Source organism: Perna viridis, chromosome 5 (genome assembly GCF_037379345.1).
Source record: "Perna viridis isolate PV_CMFRI_1.1 ecotype Kerala chromosome 5, ASM3737934v1, whole genome shotgun sequence".
Taxonomy (NCBI): domain Eukaryota; kingdom Metazoa; phylum Mollusca; class Bivalvia; order Mytilida; family Mytilidae; genus Perna; species Perna viridis.
Genome location: NC_142449.1, coordinates 24890534 through 24910290, shown reverse-complemented (window position 1 = coordinate 24910290; position 19757 = coordinate 24890534). Strand labels below are relative to the sequence as shown.

General features: G+C 34.2%; 1 protein-coding gene across 1 annotated transcript in view; it reads right to left on the bottom strand.

Annotated features, from left to right (window-relative positions):
- Positions 1-14851, bottom strand: part of LOC148616799 (neuropilin and tolloid-like protein 2) — a 29978-nt gene extending 15127 nt beyond the window's left edge. The window contains exons 1-3 of the mRNA XM_088583883.1: positions 14545-14851; positions 4937-4990; positions 1042-1209 (exon numbers count right to left, since the gene is read on the bottom strand). Coding sequence (XP_088440009.1) covers positions 1042-1209; positions 4937-4990; positions 14545-14563 — 241 coding nt within the window. The 5' untranslated portion in view covers positions 14564-14851. The remainder of the gene's footprint in view (positions 1-1041; positions 1210-4936; positions 4991-14544) is intronic.
- Between the last annotated feature and the right edge of the window lie 4906 nt (positions 14852-19757).

Here is a 19757-nt window from a genome sequence, read left to right as displayed (position 1 = left end):
ATCCATCATTTTGAATCATCGCAGAAGAAGCGAAGGAGCAGGTCATTGGTGTAGCACTGGTTCTACCGCGTTCTTCAATCAAAACTTATGTCTTCTGGCATAGCTAGAACTTCCTCTGACCTTGCACCCTTCATAAATCTATTAAGATTATGAAGTTCATGGATAGCTATATAACATTTGGATGAGTTTTGGACCAGAGAGAATTCGGTTTGTTTCCTATGGTATTTGATCTCGGTTCAATCAATTTACATTAGTCTACATTATTCATCTATGGTACTATGGTGAAAACGGCTTCGGTAGTATGTGATATCTGACCGTTATTATAATACTTAGACAAAAACTATTCATTACGAACAAGGCCTGCGATTTTCCATCTGACTTGATAGAGTATTATTTTCTGGTCTTTTAGACACAAACTATTCATTACGAACAGGGCCTGCGATTTTCCACCTCGGACTTGGTAGAGTATTATTTTCTGGTCTTTTAGATACAAACTTTTCATTTAAATACTTGGACTTATTGTAGCCAACCTTCGATGCTTTATTTGGACCCATTGTAGCCATCCTTCGATGCTTTATTTGGACTCATTGTAGCCAATCTTCGATGCCTTATTAGTGATTTGATTATATAAACGTATTGACGATGATTAAGTACGATGCATATCAAGCTATTGGTTAAATGCACTTTTATTATTTAGAAAATGAATCGAAAGAATGGTCCCAAAACAGTCAGATTTTTTACCTGTAGTTAAGAACATATAAAACCTACAAATATTCTATTATATGGCCCTTGGTCCTCGTTTTATCGCGAGATTTATCCTCAATAAGCATATAGAACATCAGCATCAGAGGGTCACTCAAGAGAACAGGGTAAATTTGACTACTAGGACCTGTGGTTTAAAAGGGTTCTAATGTCTCGATTTAACAACCATGAAAGTAGTACATATACCTACATGTACCAACTGACAATAAACATATTAGTCATTTTAGCAGTCCACCCTGAAAACCTTATTGTAGACTTAAAAAAATACATCTGACTCACCTTCTATGTATCTCGCACAATTCACATTATTCGGGTAGTCGCCTGGGAAATTTGGACTGAAAAATTCCATTTTAGATGGATTCCCATGCGTAAAATTCCAGCATTCTGGTGGTACGGAATCGCTTATAGATGCCTGCTCTGGTATCAAGAGGTTTAAGCTCGGATTTCCTAATAAAATGTATATAAAATTAATATATGTGAATGATTATTAAAATATTACTGAATGATATCAGTGTTAGACATTACTATCAATCTGCAACTGCATATAATGATGAGAAAAAGTTTTGTATTTGATTTCTTTCATTCTTAGCCTGTAATTAAAAATACACCTGACTTTTTAACCTCTAGACCGAGATTCGATTTCTGCGAGAGTTTTCCAGCCATTTTCGAGTTTTCTACTATTTTCAAGGAGGAACCGATTCTCCTTCAGTCTATTCTTGACCTACAAATGTATTTATTTCTCCACTCATTATATGATAAACTTAAGATTTTAACATACTCTCCAAAGCTCGAATGCTGAAAGTCTTAATTTTACCATCTCTAGTAGAGAAATAATTTAAATTGATGGGGAATCCACACCTACATATACTTTTAGTTGATTTCATAATATTTTAATTTGATGAGAATAATACCATTCGATTGGTTTGATGACAAAAATCATCATTGTTTCAATTGTATAAACTAACTTGCTATTTAAGCAACGCCCACCTTTTACCGAACTACTTTTTGTTTGTCAACATCCGAAACAACGTTTTCAGTCACATTGTAACGTTGAAACGTTTATGTGACAATAAATCATTAACTAACTTTACGTCCGCCGGGTTTATGTCAAATTCCTGCTTTAATAACTGTGTCTTATTTTGGAAAATAACAGAACATTTCCCAGTGATGAAATGACAGCGTCTTGCCGCTGATTTTAAAATGGCGGCAAATTCGTTTACTAAAATTACTACACGGCGGGAAAATTAAAGTTGCTGTTTACTCAGTGTCAATAAAAGTGATGGATTTATCAATTTTTTATTTTTAATTTAAATATAATGAACGCATTCAATTTCTGATTAGTGTATACGCTATAACCTAATTTGGGACCGTTTACGCTGAAACATAATCCTCTTCGCGGATTATTCAGCGTAAACGGACCCAAATTAGGGTATAGGTATAAACTAATCAGTAACTGAATACATTCATTAAATATTCTGTTTTGGCTTATACAAGGCTTTGAAAGGTTATCCATTTAAAATGCATAACTTATACACTGTCAATTCTGACTTATGTACCACAGATACAAAGCAAAGACACAGATAGACTTGTACCAATTCTTTTGCATGTTCTTAAAAAAAAAAACCGATGTGCTACAGATTCACTAGTTAGGTCAAACAAAATGAGTTGAATGTGGCTAAAAGTCATGAAAAAAAATATATACATAATGTCTTTTATGTAAAAGTTCCAGGTCTTTTTTTATGCGTTTAATCTTGTGTGATCTATTGCATAATCCATATCTTACAGGACATAATGTAAAACAAGTTAAGAACATTAAATCTGGAGAAATGATAAGCATAGAATGTGTCAAAATATGCATCGCCTTCACACCAGTGACCTTAAGTGGCGATAAGACAAGTCAGCGGTTTTTGAAAAATGTGTTAAAATAATATTTCTGAATTAACGAAGTCAATTTGCTCGTTCGTTTATCTACTAAAATAAACCTCGAGAAATAAAGTTTGTTAAAAATGCCGTTTAACATTTCTTGACATTCTGGCGCAACAAAACACGTGCTCCTTTGCAAGACGCTATATCTTTGATATCTTTTAAATGTTTATATAATTTCATCAAAATTTATTTGTATAGTTCGCAACGTTTTAATAAATATTCCGTGGCTGTTATAATTGTAGGTTTTTACTAGACAAAGTTTATTTACGGATATCGTGCTGTATTCTACTACAGTCTTATAATCTTTTTTTCCTACACTTGATACCTTAAATTGATTATTAAAGCAAACGAAGTTTCGCCAAATCAAGTTCATATACATGTACTTTATACACATTACTTGAATGTAAAAGAAACGGTGATATACTGAATATTACATGTCAAAATATGTATCAACCGCGAGACTCCTATATCTCCCCAAGGGTCACCGGCCCGCGGGATGTTATAGATCGAGAGTTGATAAAGCATACGGTACAGATTTTGACATGTTATTTTCATTACTTGTTTATCATATATTTTAACCATGCTTCAAGTATGGCCTGTAAAGGGGTGTGATATAGGGTATGCGATATAGGTCTAGAGTTGTGATATAGGGTATGCGATATCGGGTAGACGATATAGGGCAGACGATATAGGGTTTAAACAAACACTTATTATGCATATGCAAAAAAGTTATATTTTAAACTAAAGATATGATATATATAGTTGTGATGACAATTAAGGACTTATTAGTAAGAGGTCTGACAAATTTCCTAAAACTGTCGGTACGAATATTACGAAGGCTTGATATCAGCTCCATGGTGATTTATTTATATGCGCAATCTTTAGGAACGGTTTCACAGAAAGATTTTCATTTAACTGTCACATTATAATTAACGATAACCTTCTCTCAGTTGTATCAGTAGGTTTTCCCATTGTCAAGGTGTCACTTCGATTACCGTTCGAAATGTGACCGATTTGTGATTCGTAGTCAACTTGTAAATTGAGATACATATATCTTCCAGTAACATAGTGGCCATATAAGCAGAAAAAGTTGTCTACGCCACAGGGACTTGAGATCGTGAGTTAGATCCATTAAATGGACAAAAAACTGTACGGCCATGGATATCAAATATTAAAAAATAGTTAAAACACCATTTTAGTATATTTTTCGTATATTTAATGGATCTAACTTAGGACATCAAGTCCCTGTGGTCTACACATACTAAACCTTAATGTCTACTTATACATGTACAGGACTTGTACATAAGCACAATGTGTGACTTTTGTGATCTCACATAAGTCATTAGAATGTATGCGTGTGGCTTCCAGGACAACCTTTTACCGTGCAGCTCTTTTTATAAAATGATATATCATGTCAAAACATAAAACTTTATTAATTACAGCTTAGGCGAATTGAATAAGAACATAATTTAGTAGGGATTATTTGTAACACGTGTGGCGGTATGGCTTCTAATGGGTTTCTACAGGTGTACAAGACAGGTAATATTGGAATACTAAATAATTGCTCTCAGCATTGCTGAATACATATCATAAGATATCAATTCAATGAGTAAGAGCCAGTGCGAACTTTTTTTGTCTAACCACAAATTCCACTTACCTTCTATAACCATTTCTACCACTACCGAATTACTTAAGTCAATTTGACCGCGAAACCACGATGATATGACGTTAAACCAATCGACCATATTTATTATCGATCAAAAATTGAACACACTTCAAACGGTAATCGATTCGTTAATTTTACAAATTGAACATATATATATCTCCAAGAAGAGTTTAATTCGATTATTATTAGTAGTTGTAGTAATATTGTCGAACTACTCAATTATTCAGATCTTGACAATTAAAAGCAGAAAAAATAAATTGACCGATCATTTATCAACAAAATGTTATATATTTTTTTCACCTAAATCATCGATCACACTCTCTGGCAAGTTTGATCAATAAGAATAATAATATTCAAAAGAGCTAACCAATAGATTAACGTTCGATTTATGGCCAATTAATGATCGATCAATTTGAACATGTGTGATAATCTCTGGTAGCTGATCAATAAATGCAACATACATATAGTCTGAAATCCCTCTTTTGTGAAAATATGTAAAAAAATACACAAAGAAAAAAGAAAAAACAAAACAAAACAAAACAAGATTTTTTTAATCTTATATATAATAATATATATATATACCTTTCTTTTGAGATGATGACGATCTGAAGTTTAGGAAGAAGACTATCGCAATACCTGAAACAGAGAACGAATCATCTTTTACATTATGTTTTAAACAAGAAAGTCATAACAAAAGAAATACCAACATATGTGCATGTACATGTGTAGAGTCTATAATCAGTAAATTACTCACAGTACAAGACATGCTCTGAAATATGACCTGGCCCAGATTCTTGCTTTTCATATAATCACCAAAAGGCTATTGCTTGTCACTTTTTTTATGAGGAAATACTACCTTCGAAAAAGATTAGCAAAACCTTACTTCCGAATTGTTAGTCAAAATACTAATTTCTAATTGTTTTTTTTAGAATGTATATAAATTAGGTTGTGTTTTTTTTTCATGATTTTTTTTTGGTTATAATGTTCTTTATTGCAGCCTAGTTGTTTTTAGCAGTCAGGTGTTGCAATTTATTTTGACATTGAAAATGTTATCATGCGTGGCATACTAACGCCTGACTAGAATTGAGGTATTCTAATGTTCATTGACAAATTGTGAAAAATTGAATATGAAGTTCAGGTTAAACGCCTGCTTATAGATTCGAAAAACCTCTCTGGTAGTAATTTTTCTTCAATAAAAAATCAAGATATCAGCTTTATTAGATATAAGGTTATCTGGTTGTCTTGACATTAATAATATTCGCCCTGTGGAAGTAACATATGTATTTCATCTCAATATTCCCAGGCATGATAGAAAATGCGCGCCTAATATTAAGATCGGTTCTACGGTTGGGTTAACTGGGATAAGTATAACCGGATTTTTTTTTAAGTAAAATCCAACTTTTGGTCTGTTCCACGGAAATCAAGAAATAACAAACTTCGAAATCGCACAATATATATAATTTCAATTTATGTATATCACGAATAGCTTTAGATCGATGGCAAGTTTCCTTAGTATATAACCTTTCGAATGATTCTCAGCTTGAATTGCTTATGCAATTAAGATTGAGTTGTGTAAGGACAGAATCTCTAATGTTTTGTCCTCAGCTGTACAGACAAGATTTGTTTGCCAAGCCAAGGGGTCAAACCAATAATTTACAGCATGCCGTATTATACACTTTTACATTTTTACACTGTGCATATGGTTCTCATCTATCAGAGAATAATTTGCAATAAGAAGTGAATGATATGATTGTATAATTCTGATTATGTGTATACTTGATCTCTAGATGTCCAGTGTAAGAGATTTATAGGGTGGCATTGTCAAAAGATATCATCGTAATGGTTTATTTTGTTAGAGTACAATTGTTGTATTAAGTGCCATCTTGATAAGGCATTTCAACAAAGATCCTGCTACCTCCTCAAAAAATAATAATAAAAAACCAAATGTTATAGTGTTTAATGATGTTTTGCGAGGTAATATTTTACTTTTTTGTTAATGTTAAACGAAATTTTGGTCCATGCTCCCAGTTTTTAGTGGAGTCCGAGTTGCTCATTTGCTTTTGTTACTTTGTATGTATGATTTTAGTTACTTGATGTTCATTGTTGTGTATGTCTGTTTTCCATGTCTGGTCTTTGTCCCTGGATTACATTCTTTTGATTACCGCTATAACCTTGGTTCCCTTGATTTCTCTTTAAAAATATGATTGCATGCTTCTAATTTTGTTTTCTTGTCAAATCTTTAATTTTGGTCAATATATAAGCTAACTATGAAATCTGACACCGGAACATGTTAGTTTATGAACCTTACATGAACATATGTCTAGTTGTAATACATGTAAATTCATTGTTGTTACAATCGATTGACAAATTTCTCTTTCGTGTCGCTGCGGTAATACACTCACATAAGCTGTACCGATCATCTCTGGCTTCTGTGTCACAAAACTTCAGAAAACATCTAAGTCCGAGAAAAAATTCAGAACTGTTTGTCACCTTATAAAACTCCAGCAAAGTTATGAATATCTTCAGGCTTCCAGTACTTCTGATGTTTTGTAACCATGTACAGACCTGGTAATCCTTTTTATTGTGTATTCAACGACAAACGTTTACTAATCCACGTAGAATTTTACATTTTGGGTGGGCTTGGGCGAGGTTCACATTAAGAGTTACTGATCCGTAGACCTAGCGTTAATTCTATTTTCAAAACTGTCATTGTATGTCTGATACCAACAAAAATTGAGGAAAATTTCAAAAGAAAGAAGACCCATCTGAATTTCAATGCATTGTTATTTTCTGTTATTCCGATTAAATCAAGAATAGTCATTCATTTTACGTTAGATCAGAAAGCGTAATAAAATTGACGAGAAAGTTTCCTTATTTTTTTCGTTCCACCTCGTGTCTGTTTCCTGTATTGTTATGATATACGAATAGCAGGGGTAAAGCCTAGGGTAATTCATCAACTGACGGCCTATATATCTTAATTTCGAAACGCAGTAATATCAGCAATGATAGTAAAATTCTCACTCATTCTTTGATTGAAATCGGTTGATTGATTGTAAGTTAACGTCCATAGGCAGATATTTCATGCATTTGAAGCCGAAACCGCAAGATGATGTGCATTTTTATGCTTTATCTTATTTGTTTTTTTTTTATTTTGTCATGCATCTAGTTCACACGCATCGGTAGATTCTGATTTCGAGTCCATTCAAAGAGCTATTTTATAATATGCCGAGCACTGAACATAGAAACCGTTGTCAAACAGATTTAAAACATTAAAGCCGAGCAGATTGTCACCAGATCACCAATATAGTTCTCTGCGTTGATTCCAAGGATTCGGCAAGAAAAATAAGACTTTAGCATAAACGAACTACCGTTACAATTACTTAGGATATACAAGAGGCACCTAATTATCTGATCATGAGGAAAAGAACGATTGACGGGGCCTTTACAAAGCTTATATAGCCAATGGGGTGTAAGTTTGTAAAAGACAGATAAAAAATTGAACGCTTGTGTAAATTGTCTCTTTCTAAGGTACCTTAAGCACCGCTTAATTGAATACCAAAGTGGATAACGCCAAAAAAAAACTACAACCGCGTTTGGGAGTTATAAAATTGATATGACATGCCTCAGTTCCATTGTAAGGTATTACAATGTACAATATACTAGCTCCCCCTGAAGTAGGACCTGTTCGTAAGTGTTTCAATCCATAAATAAGAATTATGGAAACGCCAAATTGAATGATTGAACAGAGGATTTATTCCCGCCATGATAAACATCCCGATTTAAAAATAGATATGTCCTTTTTACGCTTTATACGACGTTTCGTTTGCTGTTCAGTATACAGTGATTTCATTTTCTTTGTAACATGCATTTAAGAGCAACGTAAATTTACGTGTATCCATAAACACATGTATAACTTCTATTATATTGGATATGCATTTACGTTTGTCATTCATCACACAATACATTTTTGGCAACAGCAGGGAAACGTTAATAATACAAAATCGGGAAAATAAACTGCTTATAACATTCAAGCATTTCGACCTTCGATTATTAGTACTGAATAATATGTATTAATTGGGGATTTTTTTTAAGCAACACACACGATGAGCTAGTAGTCTAATTGATTCGTCAGTGTTCGGTAAATATTATTTTCTCCTGTAGAACTTGGCAATATCCCGCAAAATCTGCTCATTCTACAATTAATAAGTTAGGAGCAAGATATGCACGTCAACTCTCATTCATCTAAGTGTTTTTTTACGATGGGGTGCACGTGTTAGCGTTGATAAAAAATACATGTTAAGTATTAATTTTGTATTTGACTACTGGTAATTAGTTTTTAATATTGTCTTTTTTTTTTACTTAGAAGTGATCTTTGAACTTCAGCATTCACATCGATGATCATAAAATAGCATACTTATGAAATTCGTTGATAGTCTAACTACGCAAGCGATCGAACCCTAGGCCATGCCTGTACTGGTAAAGTTGTCAAAAAGAATTGCATAGGCTAAAGTCGGATACGGGGTGGGGTGGGGTGGGGTGGGGGGGGGCTTTATGTTTGACAAGTTTGATTGATTACATTATATAAAAGATGAAAATTACTAGAGTAACCCCATTTTGAATTTCTGGATCGACGCAGTGCCGGATTCAGAGTTTTAGGGTTAGGTAAGGGGGGACACCAAAAAAATTCCTGACAAGGTAACCGGTGATAATTTTGAAATATTAAACCTCAAATCCTGCATCCTGAGGGTAACTATCTTAAACAAATTTTCAACAATTTCAAAATTTGCAATTTTCTAAGGGGGCGGGCCCCCGGGCCTCCTGGATCCGCCGCTGCGACCCCTGAACTTTCAAATGCATCAGTTGATATCTGATGCAGGACTTACCCATCTTTTAGGCGAGTCTAAAACGTTAAATTGAACAACTGTTGTACAACATTAAAACAAATCATGTTTTAATATCTCACTTGGGAAGTGAAACACATAACGAGTTCTACACTTGGGTGTTGCACATAAACAATTTCTTTCAAATTAGAAACGACCGTGAAATTCAAGCTGCACACCTCTGGAATGTCAAAGATTATCTCTTAAGCATATTTAAACTTTGATCAAGTGGGAGGTGCCGTTAAATTTGTTTCACCCCGCTCTTTTCTGCTCTTCGACTTTTCGATAATCTTGAACTTTATGTAACTTTATCAACTAATACCAATTACAACTATCGATGCAGTCGGGAGTGGACGAGGTTGTACCACTCATCCATAACTGATCACTGTCAATTAAAGAGAGAATTAATGTGTCACCTCATCATTAAAACATTTATTTTCTGATATTGACTTTATTATCAGCGACTTTAAGCGTGGAGTTATCACTTGATTTATTGTGTTTTTGAAGTGGTTAATTTTCTCATTGATATGATAGCTCGCCAATTACCCTCGCGTTGATTGTTCAAACAGATACGGCAATGGACGCGGTCTGCACTATGTTTCTTGGATAATATCAGCTGTTTGATTGGCAGTGTTAGGCAGTGTTTGTTCAAATTAACTCGACGAATTTAACATGGCCAGCTTTGTTCAATTCTGACAATGATTAATTAACGGGAATCAAGTTCGCTTATCTCATGTCCAGTTGTTTTGATGGATGTTGTATCTGACATAATAATGCATAATAGAGAGCAGACTGGTCAGTTACCACTCTCGATTGATCAAATTAATAGCAAGGAATGCGTACTTGGTTATGTGTCGGAAAACAGAGCATTTTACGTACGATCATCTCATCCCTCACAATTATGTACGTTCCAAATGAAATGGGACTTTATTTAAATGCAAAAAAAAAAAAAAAATCATCGGCACCATTTACATCCGTACATGGCGCGAGAAAAAGTTAGGTGTATGCACTGCGCCAATCAAGATTCCAAACATTAATAAAAGAAGTGCACCATCCCGTTCTTTGCTTTAACGGTGCTAAAGGAAATTTCTTCATGAATCAAATTTAGATTTGTTACTAGGCGTATCCTTATATTTCGTCAACTGTCAAAGTCATTATAAATACTGCTCAATCCCACATTTCGAGGGATAATTTTGTATCTTTATTAGTTTCATAATACCAAGATATAATTTCTAACAGATACATTAATGTATTACTAACTTCGATTCTTAAATGCCTAATTTTACATGTACTTATCTCGTGGATCGTTACGATGTATCCATCTGCACCATGAAAACTGATTTGTTCAACGTGTCATAGTTTTACTTTCCTCTTTCGTCTACCCCGGACTTGACTTTTTATGAACCACTCGGTGGGCGTTTCTAGAAAAGCAGAGGACGCTTACCCTACCGGTGCACCTGGTCCATGCTCCCAGTTTTTAGTGGAGTTCGAGTTGCTCATTTACTTTTGTTACTTTGTATGTATTATTTAGGTAGCTTTAAGTTATTTGTTGCGTTTGTCTGTTTTCTATATCTGGCCTTTGTCCCTGGATTATATTACATTCTTTTGATTTCCGCTAGAACCTTGGTTCACCTTTATTACTCTTGCATACAATTACACCATACATCCTGTCCATGCAAAGTCCTTGACAAGAAGACAGAGAAGTCGTATGACGTTTCCTTTGTTACGATATAAGGAAACCGTTGCCCATAAACCAATGGAATTACAAACCGTTAAACACACCGTGGACCTTGTTTCTAGGGTGGGAAAACCGCTGAACATATGAACTGACCAGTGTTTTAACAAAATATTTGTCAGTATATTTAAGTCCCGTCCCAATGAAGACTAAGACATTGAGCAAAAGTTCTTGTTCCAGAATTGACAAGGTCATATGCTTTAGGTAGTGATCAGAAAATGACAAAAATACTGTGAATCCAAGGGACGACACAATCGTTGGTCATGAGCGATATCCTTTTTTGGGGAAGAAAGCCCAGGACAAAAATCCCTGTTCCAGCTAAGGTGATGTTCTCAGGCGGTTGGGACTGGAGCTGGTAAAGAGACTACGAAGGTTTGGTCAAAGGAAATTAACATGCTTAGCATCGTATCAAGTACTTAACGAATTAACCAAGCATCAATTTTTATTTGCTTTAAATGTTTTGAAATTTTTATCTGGTAATGCCAGAAAAAAGAAACCGTAATCAGAATCATGACAGATGATGTAAAGTTATCTTCATTACGGAGAAAGATGTTTGTTTGTAATCAAGACGAGTTGATGTGCTTACTTGTCATATGTTTATACATAATAATATTTTGGCATTATGATGTATTGGATGTGACACTCCCGACGAGAGTTGGATAATCGGATGGCGAGGGTAAGACTAGGGTGTAGATCGCACACGATGATTTCTTTGAAGCAATGAATGAAAAAGCAAGGAGACCATAATTTAAACGAGGGAAATAATATTCATTATCAAGGGACAAAAACAAGACCAAGAAAACAAACCAAATAGACGAAACACAACCACCAACGCAAATTCTTTAAAGAAAACATACAAAGAAAGCAGTAGAATACATAAGCATCCAAAACTACATAGCTGCATCAGAAGGGTAAATTTCCGTTGTCAAATTCAGGTAAATACGAACATGACGGGAAACTCTGTTGTCAAGGTGAACATGACCACACAAGTGTCTCAAACCACGGACGAGACCTACATGTTACCATGGTTACATGTACCGACGTCTAAACTGTAGTATCTAATATTTATCATTGCACATTGATATTCAAATTACTACCATCACAAAAACATTTTTATAGTGTCAAAATCCACAGTGTTTAGTTATTTGCCCGATGTGAACCAGGAGAAATCGGTTCGTTTGTTAAGTATATTGCTAACTGCTAATTTCCAGGACGGTCTTTATTAATCATAGAGCTAATGAGCAATGTCTGTGTTTATTGGATTAAAATGCAAATAGAATTTCATCTAATTAGCCCTGTCTCAGTACAAACTGATTACACATGTTCAAATAGCAACAAAGATTGATTTAATGTATAGCTAATTGTCACAAAAATGAAAATGTGCTTTAGAAAGGTTCCGGGCTGATTTGCAGAGAATGACTCCTAGTTAGCCCATCCGATGTAACCCAGAGCAACGACTTGAACTAATGCATTTACTGAGGAGTTCCCAATCGATAAAGTTTAACTAGAAATTAAAAACAAATCCTCTATTTAGGGCGCCGATCCCTCACGATGGTTTCGTAGTGCAGCGTCATATGCGGGTCCCAAAGTGGAGGTTTGGAAATTTTGGTAATTTTGTGGAAAATTAGGACAAAATTTAGCAAAAGATTGTCTGGAACTCTGTAAGCCTTCATTTTAAAATCTTCTGGTCCGTCTTTGAAGTGTATACTGACGATACTTTTCCATCTCTTGGTATTTAATACTTTGAACAGGTGCCGGAAGTGAACAATTATCGAATTTCCAAAAAAAAAAAAAAAAATAATAATAATAATAAAATAAAACAAAATCCGTTAATTTTTTTTTTAATTAAGAAAATAAACCATGTTAATACATGCATCATAATAGGCTCTCTTAAAAGTTAGGATTCGTCTAAATGTAGTGCTATCATGCCTCTTACAAAAAAATGTAAGCTTTAGTCAATATAAAACTCTGGACGGATTACGTATTAATGTCTAAGTGTATGCAACTTCCAGTTAAATTTATGACTATTTATTAATTGAATTGAAGATCTTTATCAACAGCTAAAATAGAAACCATTACTGGGAATTTATAATCCTTATCGCTTGGCCAGAGCGGGGTATCATATGGAAATGATACATGATATAATGTTTGATAATATTATTTATCTCTAGATTGATATGCCGTTTCTGGTAGCCATCACAAATTTGTTGGTTGTTGCTTGGAAAGAATTGGGTTGCAACCCTCAATGAGATACTCTATCATCACCCATTTGTCGATAAAATCACCACTCAATTGTCACAGAATATAAGAAATACGTAAGGGGTAGAAATACTAAACCATTCTTTTAAGTAACTCTCTATTTTAATTGAGAAGTGAGAACTTGGTTTCTCGTAAAATTACATTTTTCTTTAATTAATGAAATTATGTAGTACTTGATAACTTGTTCCTTTAATAGACACTACTAAGAAAAAAAAATCGTATTTTTAATTCCATGCCAAAATTACAACACACTTAAGAATAAAAACCTTGAGTTCTATTGTGAATGCACATTGACTACATAATATGACGGTTTTGGTGCTCCATAGTGATCCATAGTAAACAACAGGTAAAAGTTGTAGAGTATTTTCAGCTTTCTGAAACAATCTATACACCAAATCGTCTCTAATACCAGTTTAAATGTAAAATGGCAATCAAATTCCACTAAAAAACTTGTTAAAATTTCATGATGCAGAGCGGTAGGTACTTTAATACTGCATAAGTGGCTTGCAGATAATGAGGAAATGAAAAATTAAATGTGCATTGCTTATGTCAATTTGTTTCATTCAAGTCTCGAGTCATTTAAAGTACGGTCTATAAAAAATCCAAAATCCAGAATCAAATTCGTGGGAGGAATAATGAATGAAAGGAGCGACGATGGAAGAAACCGTATGCTGTCTAGTGTTTTTATATGATTATTCCTTAGCAGTTGAACAAATCGACCCATAAAAATGCAAACATACGGTGTGTGCTGACACAATCCACACTCTCACAAAAAAAACAAAACCAAAACAACTAGAACACAAACAAATTAACAAAACCAAAAAACATGAGAAAAAAATAATAAAAGTCATAGATCTTGGAATGAAACTATTTTTATATGCCCATCAATCCTTCTTTAAACTAACTGTGATAGGCTAACGAATTGCTAAGCAATGCATGACATATCATAAAGAGTGTTGGTTACACACGCATGACGTCCGTATGACACTTTGGCACAACTGAAGCACAGATTGTCGCGAAGATGATAAAAATGATTTCAAATAACTTTTTATATTAAATGTGACACAAGTCAAGTACCCTCTTTGAATGTTACAATGTAAAACTTAATTGAAAAGATAATTTAACATGAAATTCCATAAATGATATAGTAAGTAGTATTTTCGCTTCATTATATTATTCAATTTATAAGAATTTAAAAGACATTTATTTGTAAAAAGTACGGTTTTTCTTTAAATATTGGGTTGGTTTGTTTGTTTGTTGGTGTGTTTGTTTTTTGTGTGTGTTTTTTTAGACAAGAAATTAAAATAATTACTTACACAACAAGACATGCTTCATTTTGTATACTCCTCAATAAAACAGAAAAAATCCAAAAGGTTACTCAAAGTATAATCCAAAGTTTCTATTCACTTCAATGTGGAACAAGTGTACATCCAAACTAAAAGGTAAAATTATGCTCCAAAAGTATGAAATGAAGTCCATAAAACAATTAAATTCACGTCATATAGTGATCAATGATCCTTTCCATGCAAAAAAAACAGATTCAGAAAATATCGTGTGATGCACGTGCAGGAAATCGAGTCTGCTCCCATATGATTCGTCACAGCAATGCCGATTAGCGTATGGGGTAAAACAGAATCTGGATTTAAGCATCATCTTGGTAATTAGGTACCGCCCCTTTTGATAACGATAAGTAAATTATTATTTTATCCATAGGGGTCAATTAACAGTTGTTTTAGTACAGAACTTTGGACGTATTATAATTCCCTGGTGTGACCCCAATGGAGTCAATGTTTTCCTATTTCTAGAATCAAATTGAATTTGAAATTCGAAATTAATACAAGCTTCTTTTTTTCACGTGCCTATTTTTAAATGAAATTGAAAAAAAATATGATAAGCGGTTTGTATTAATTGCTGTTTTTTTTCAAGTTTTTTTGTTTCTCTTGCTTTTGTGTTTCTTTTCCTAATTCACGCGCAATATGCGGACTTTTAGCACTTTGTAATGTTACAGGTCCTTATCCCGTCCCATCTGCGTTAATTAAGTCGATGTACCCCCTACAGATGTGAATAGTCAGCTCCATTATTTATCGCAATATTGGAATTGTGATATTTAAGTGATAATGGATGTTAATGTCAAAATTAGATGTATATTTTATATGTTAATATGACTATCCCTCCCAATCCTACCGGGTAATAACGAGAAACAGAAATGTTTTTAGACTTTTGGCTGAGAAGCAGTGTAGATATTTCGGGGAAACGTTCACTGTTAGAATAATTTGATGGGTTTGTCATTCTCTTTCTGGAACTGACGCCAACAAATAACGATTCCGCAATTTTTACTTTTGTACAAAATTGTTACAGTATGGCGCGTTGTGATTAAAACAGGTACATATCTCCAACTCTACAGTGTTCTGTTCATGAATGAAATAAGAGTTCTTTAGTTGAAGTTATTGTTATACCAGTTTATGTTAGGTCCATTAGAGTCCATTCATTCCTTGCAAAAAGACCTGCTAGCAAGTGACAAAATGATTTCCAACTACAAACTATTCAAGCCTTACGGTCAATGCATGCCCAAGTGTAAATACAACAAGGTTATAGTTTCGTTGGCATTAGTAGTATATGCCAAGACAAATTGCTAATATGCCTTCATTAATAAGAAGCACATGGCCAAAATACCAGAAAACGTTGTATACATGGAAAAGCGAAAGTATTCGATCAATCTTAAAAACACGGTACAGAGTCGGCTTTCATTTTGCTATACAAATCTATGATTGATTATGTTCTTTGATCGACATGGTAAGAGGTAACAACGAATTTTTGAATCCATGCAATTTGGAGAAATATGCCAGCATGAAAGCATAACTTTTTTTATCAATGATGCTTGTGTGTTTCATTAAAAAGTGTTTGAAAGAACATAAATATGTATGTAAGAGCAAACAAATATGCATTAAAAAGCAACGACTTTTAGACGACACCCTTAAAAATGAGTCTTACATACAATGAAGAAAATATGTATGCAGAAAAAAAAAATTCAATCCAGCACTCCTTTATTGATTAAGGTGAAGTTTTTTTCCGACTTGGGAAATGAATTTGCGAACTTCCGTCAAACGGTAGAATGTTTTCAACCAATAATCGTAATGCTCTACCTGCAATGCGTTAAATATTTTGTTTAAATAGAGTACGATCTGTTCCCCCCCCCCCATTGTTAGATTTTAAGTCAGACATTTCCGAAATGGTTACAAGGAAAACGAATTTTTGAAACCTACTCTTCAAAATAATAGTACCATAGCAATGCTTTTGAGTAACTATTTGGCGATTAGCAGCACCGCCGTGGAAATGATGAATACATACAGAAAGAACGAAAACCGGTAGAATTAGTTACACTAAACAATGCACATGTACATTCTCAAGAGAAAAGAGAAAATTTATTTATTTTGAAGAGATATATTTTGACAGCGCTCTGTCATGGTAGTTGATAAAGCTATCATCATCAATTTCTTGTTGCAGATACGATGGTTTGGGTCATGCTGGAATTCAGATCAGGAATTCAAAACAATATATGGGGGAAATAAACAAAATTCTTTTACAGTCATTTCAACGTACATGTACTAACATCGATAGAATTAGTAACGAAGACTGTATCTATTTCAATCAACCAGAACATGCATTTATAGAGAGGACTGAAACAACTGAAAATTACTGATTAGTTTGTTCTTGAACGTTAAACGGTGGGTGCTACTTGTATAACACAATGCATACAATGAAAAAAAATACATTAAATTAACAGTTGGGATCGAGTCCGAAACTCTAGACATTTGTAGGGTAAACACACACACACACACACAAAATAAACACAAGCCAAGTTGGTGCTAAAACAAGGTCTTCATTAAACTGGTTTATATGAAATTTAGTCAACATAGTTAAGAATCGTTGCACTTCTTTTAAATCGAAATATAGTATAATTTAGAACTTAAAACAGGTGTTAAAGACTCATTATACAAAACGATAATCCAACACAAATCGCTTCCCATTCTAATAAAACTGTATTTCGCACTTTAAAATTCAGATTAATGTCAAAACCAATAGATGAAGAAAGATATTTTAACGCCTTTCCGATGGACCCGCTTACACTTTGAGTATATTTTAATGATGGAATTACGATAAAACAATTTCCCCTGGAGGTTTTCTCTTATCGTTTTGCGTATGACCGACCGCATTGCTGGAAATCAGGCGTGCACTATGTACAAAGCATTTTGGATGTGCAGAAGATAAAACAGTTCCCAGTATAGTATAATACGTCACGGTGCATCGTATGCAGATGTTTGTTTATTCAATAAATAGGAGTATTTTGTTTTTTGTTTTTTTTTCTTGTGGGATGCCTTTTATCACAATTTGATAAATGCAAATTAAAATGCACGAAGCATCGAAAATGTAGCTAATACGCATGTACACTGTACATGTAATAATGAGTATTCGACGCTTTTTCGAGCTGAGGACCAACAATTGAAATACAAATAAATGTCTGTCTCTTACATTAACGGTTAGTCTTTGCATGGAGCCCGCATTCAATAACATGCAGTTTATATTTATTCATGATGGTAATAGTATTTTTTTTGTTATAAATATGACCCCCCAGGTCTCGCATGCCTGCCCCTTACGGGGATTCTATTAGTAACTAACTAATCAGTGGTTGTTGGTGCTGGAGGCCAGCCTTCGGGATATGTGACCGAAGACAAGCGACTGGACTGCTCTGTTGACGCTCTGGCCTACCCTTAGGTCCCACGTGGCTCTGACAGCGTATGCTACCTCACTCTATCTGTCTTGACGTATACTCAGTTTCGACATTGTTTTAAAATGCCGGATGCACAGGCTCTTTTAAACGATTAATCCCATCTATAATCACTGTGTGAATTGGTTATCTTTAAGACAACGAGAATAATGAGAGCTTAATGACCGTCTGTAACAGTAGGGGCGTCCAGCTGTCCTCCCAACGGGTGGCTTCTGTTTCAAAACAAATCATCTCTACAACCTGAGATTAGAGAGGTCTAATTAAAACCAGATACGCTAATTAGCATAAAAAAACGAAATTTAGCCGCGGTTCATTTAATGTGTTGGTTCGGCTCTAGTATGGGGGTTTCAGGATGGCGTAAATTAGAGGCATAAATAAATGCGAAATGATTAAGTTTAACTCGGAATTATTATTTGCATTTTTCTTAATTTACGTTTTCAGAGTCTTGTCTTACGTGAAGAGGCAACCCCGACTACTGTCAAGAAATAAACTAAAGCCCATGTTGCAGAACGGATGTCTTCTAACCCATATAATAACTACTTCAGACCTACAATAAATTATTTTGGAATAAAACCATACATGCCGAGATGAACTACGTCAGTTTAATCTTATTAAAATAAAATTAGTAATTAGATAAGATTTCTCAGCATCAAAGTTCTAACATCGACTCGTTAAATTTCACATCTATGAATGAAATATCATCAAATTAACATCCGTTATCATCATTGCCTAGTAGGTTCAACTACAGGTACCTGTTCCAAATACAATGTATCAACAAGTCCACCTTTATAAACGCCCTGGGGTTTATTTTAAAAGTATGTTGTTTTCAGAGACTTTAATTGAAATCTTTGATCAGTAGTCAAGCTTATTCGCACGTGACAAAGTAAGCTCTTATCTTTGCACGAGAGAATTTTCTCAAATCAAAGATGCTCTTTTGACTTCGAAACTTTCACAACTTGGTGTATTTTTGGCCATTACACGTTTTGAGGTATTTTGTTATAACATTGACACGATGAAACGTCTTCATAGCAATAGTCAGACATTTATGTATCCGTTATTGAATCTACTTTTATAAGAACTCGGATGCCAGATGTCTTGCAGCAAATAAACGGATTAGTATATTATATCTAGCAGAGATCACAGATCAAAGGCCACGACATAATTTACCTGTAAACATCAAAGGTTCCTCCTGTCCATATTTCTACGGTGCATAGCATCCTTAACGGCTACTGGCATACATATTAACAATGATTTATCAAACACAACATTAATGAATTAACATTGCCACCGGTATAACTCTATGGTCGTCTGCATACCATTCTGCTGTCAATTCGCGAAGAGTGAACCAGATTGCACCCTATTAACTTGACACTTGCATACCATTTCTATTGTAAATCTTCACTTCCTTGATTCATTAACCAGAAAGATCCCATTCTTCAGCAGGGACATACTACAGCATAAGCTTAGGAAATGGCATTGACTGGGTCACAGTAGTACATGTTTACCCCTATTTCATTTGCTATATCATGTGATTTTTGTTCATGTTCTTAAAAGTCTTTAAAATCTCTGTGTTTTAAGTGCAACGTTTTGGATGAAGCTTCATTGAAAAGATGTGTGTATGTAGGCCAGTGAGCAGATAGACTGACACCTACATGTATATACCAATAAAAAAAGATTCTTGAGGATAATTATAATGATGGAAATAAGAAGTATGAATTACAAGTATTAAGGGTAAACACATCC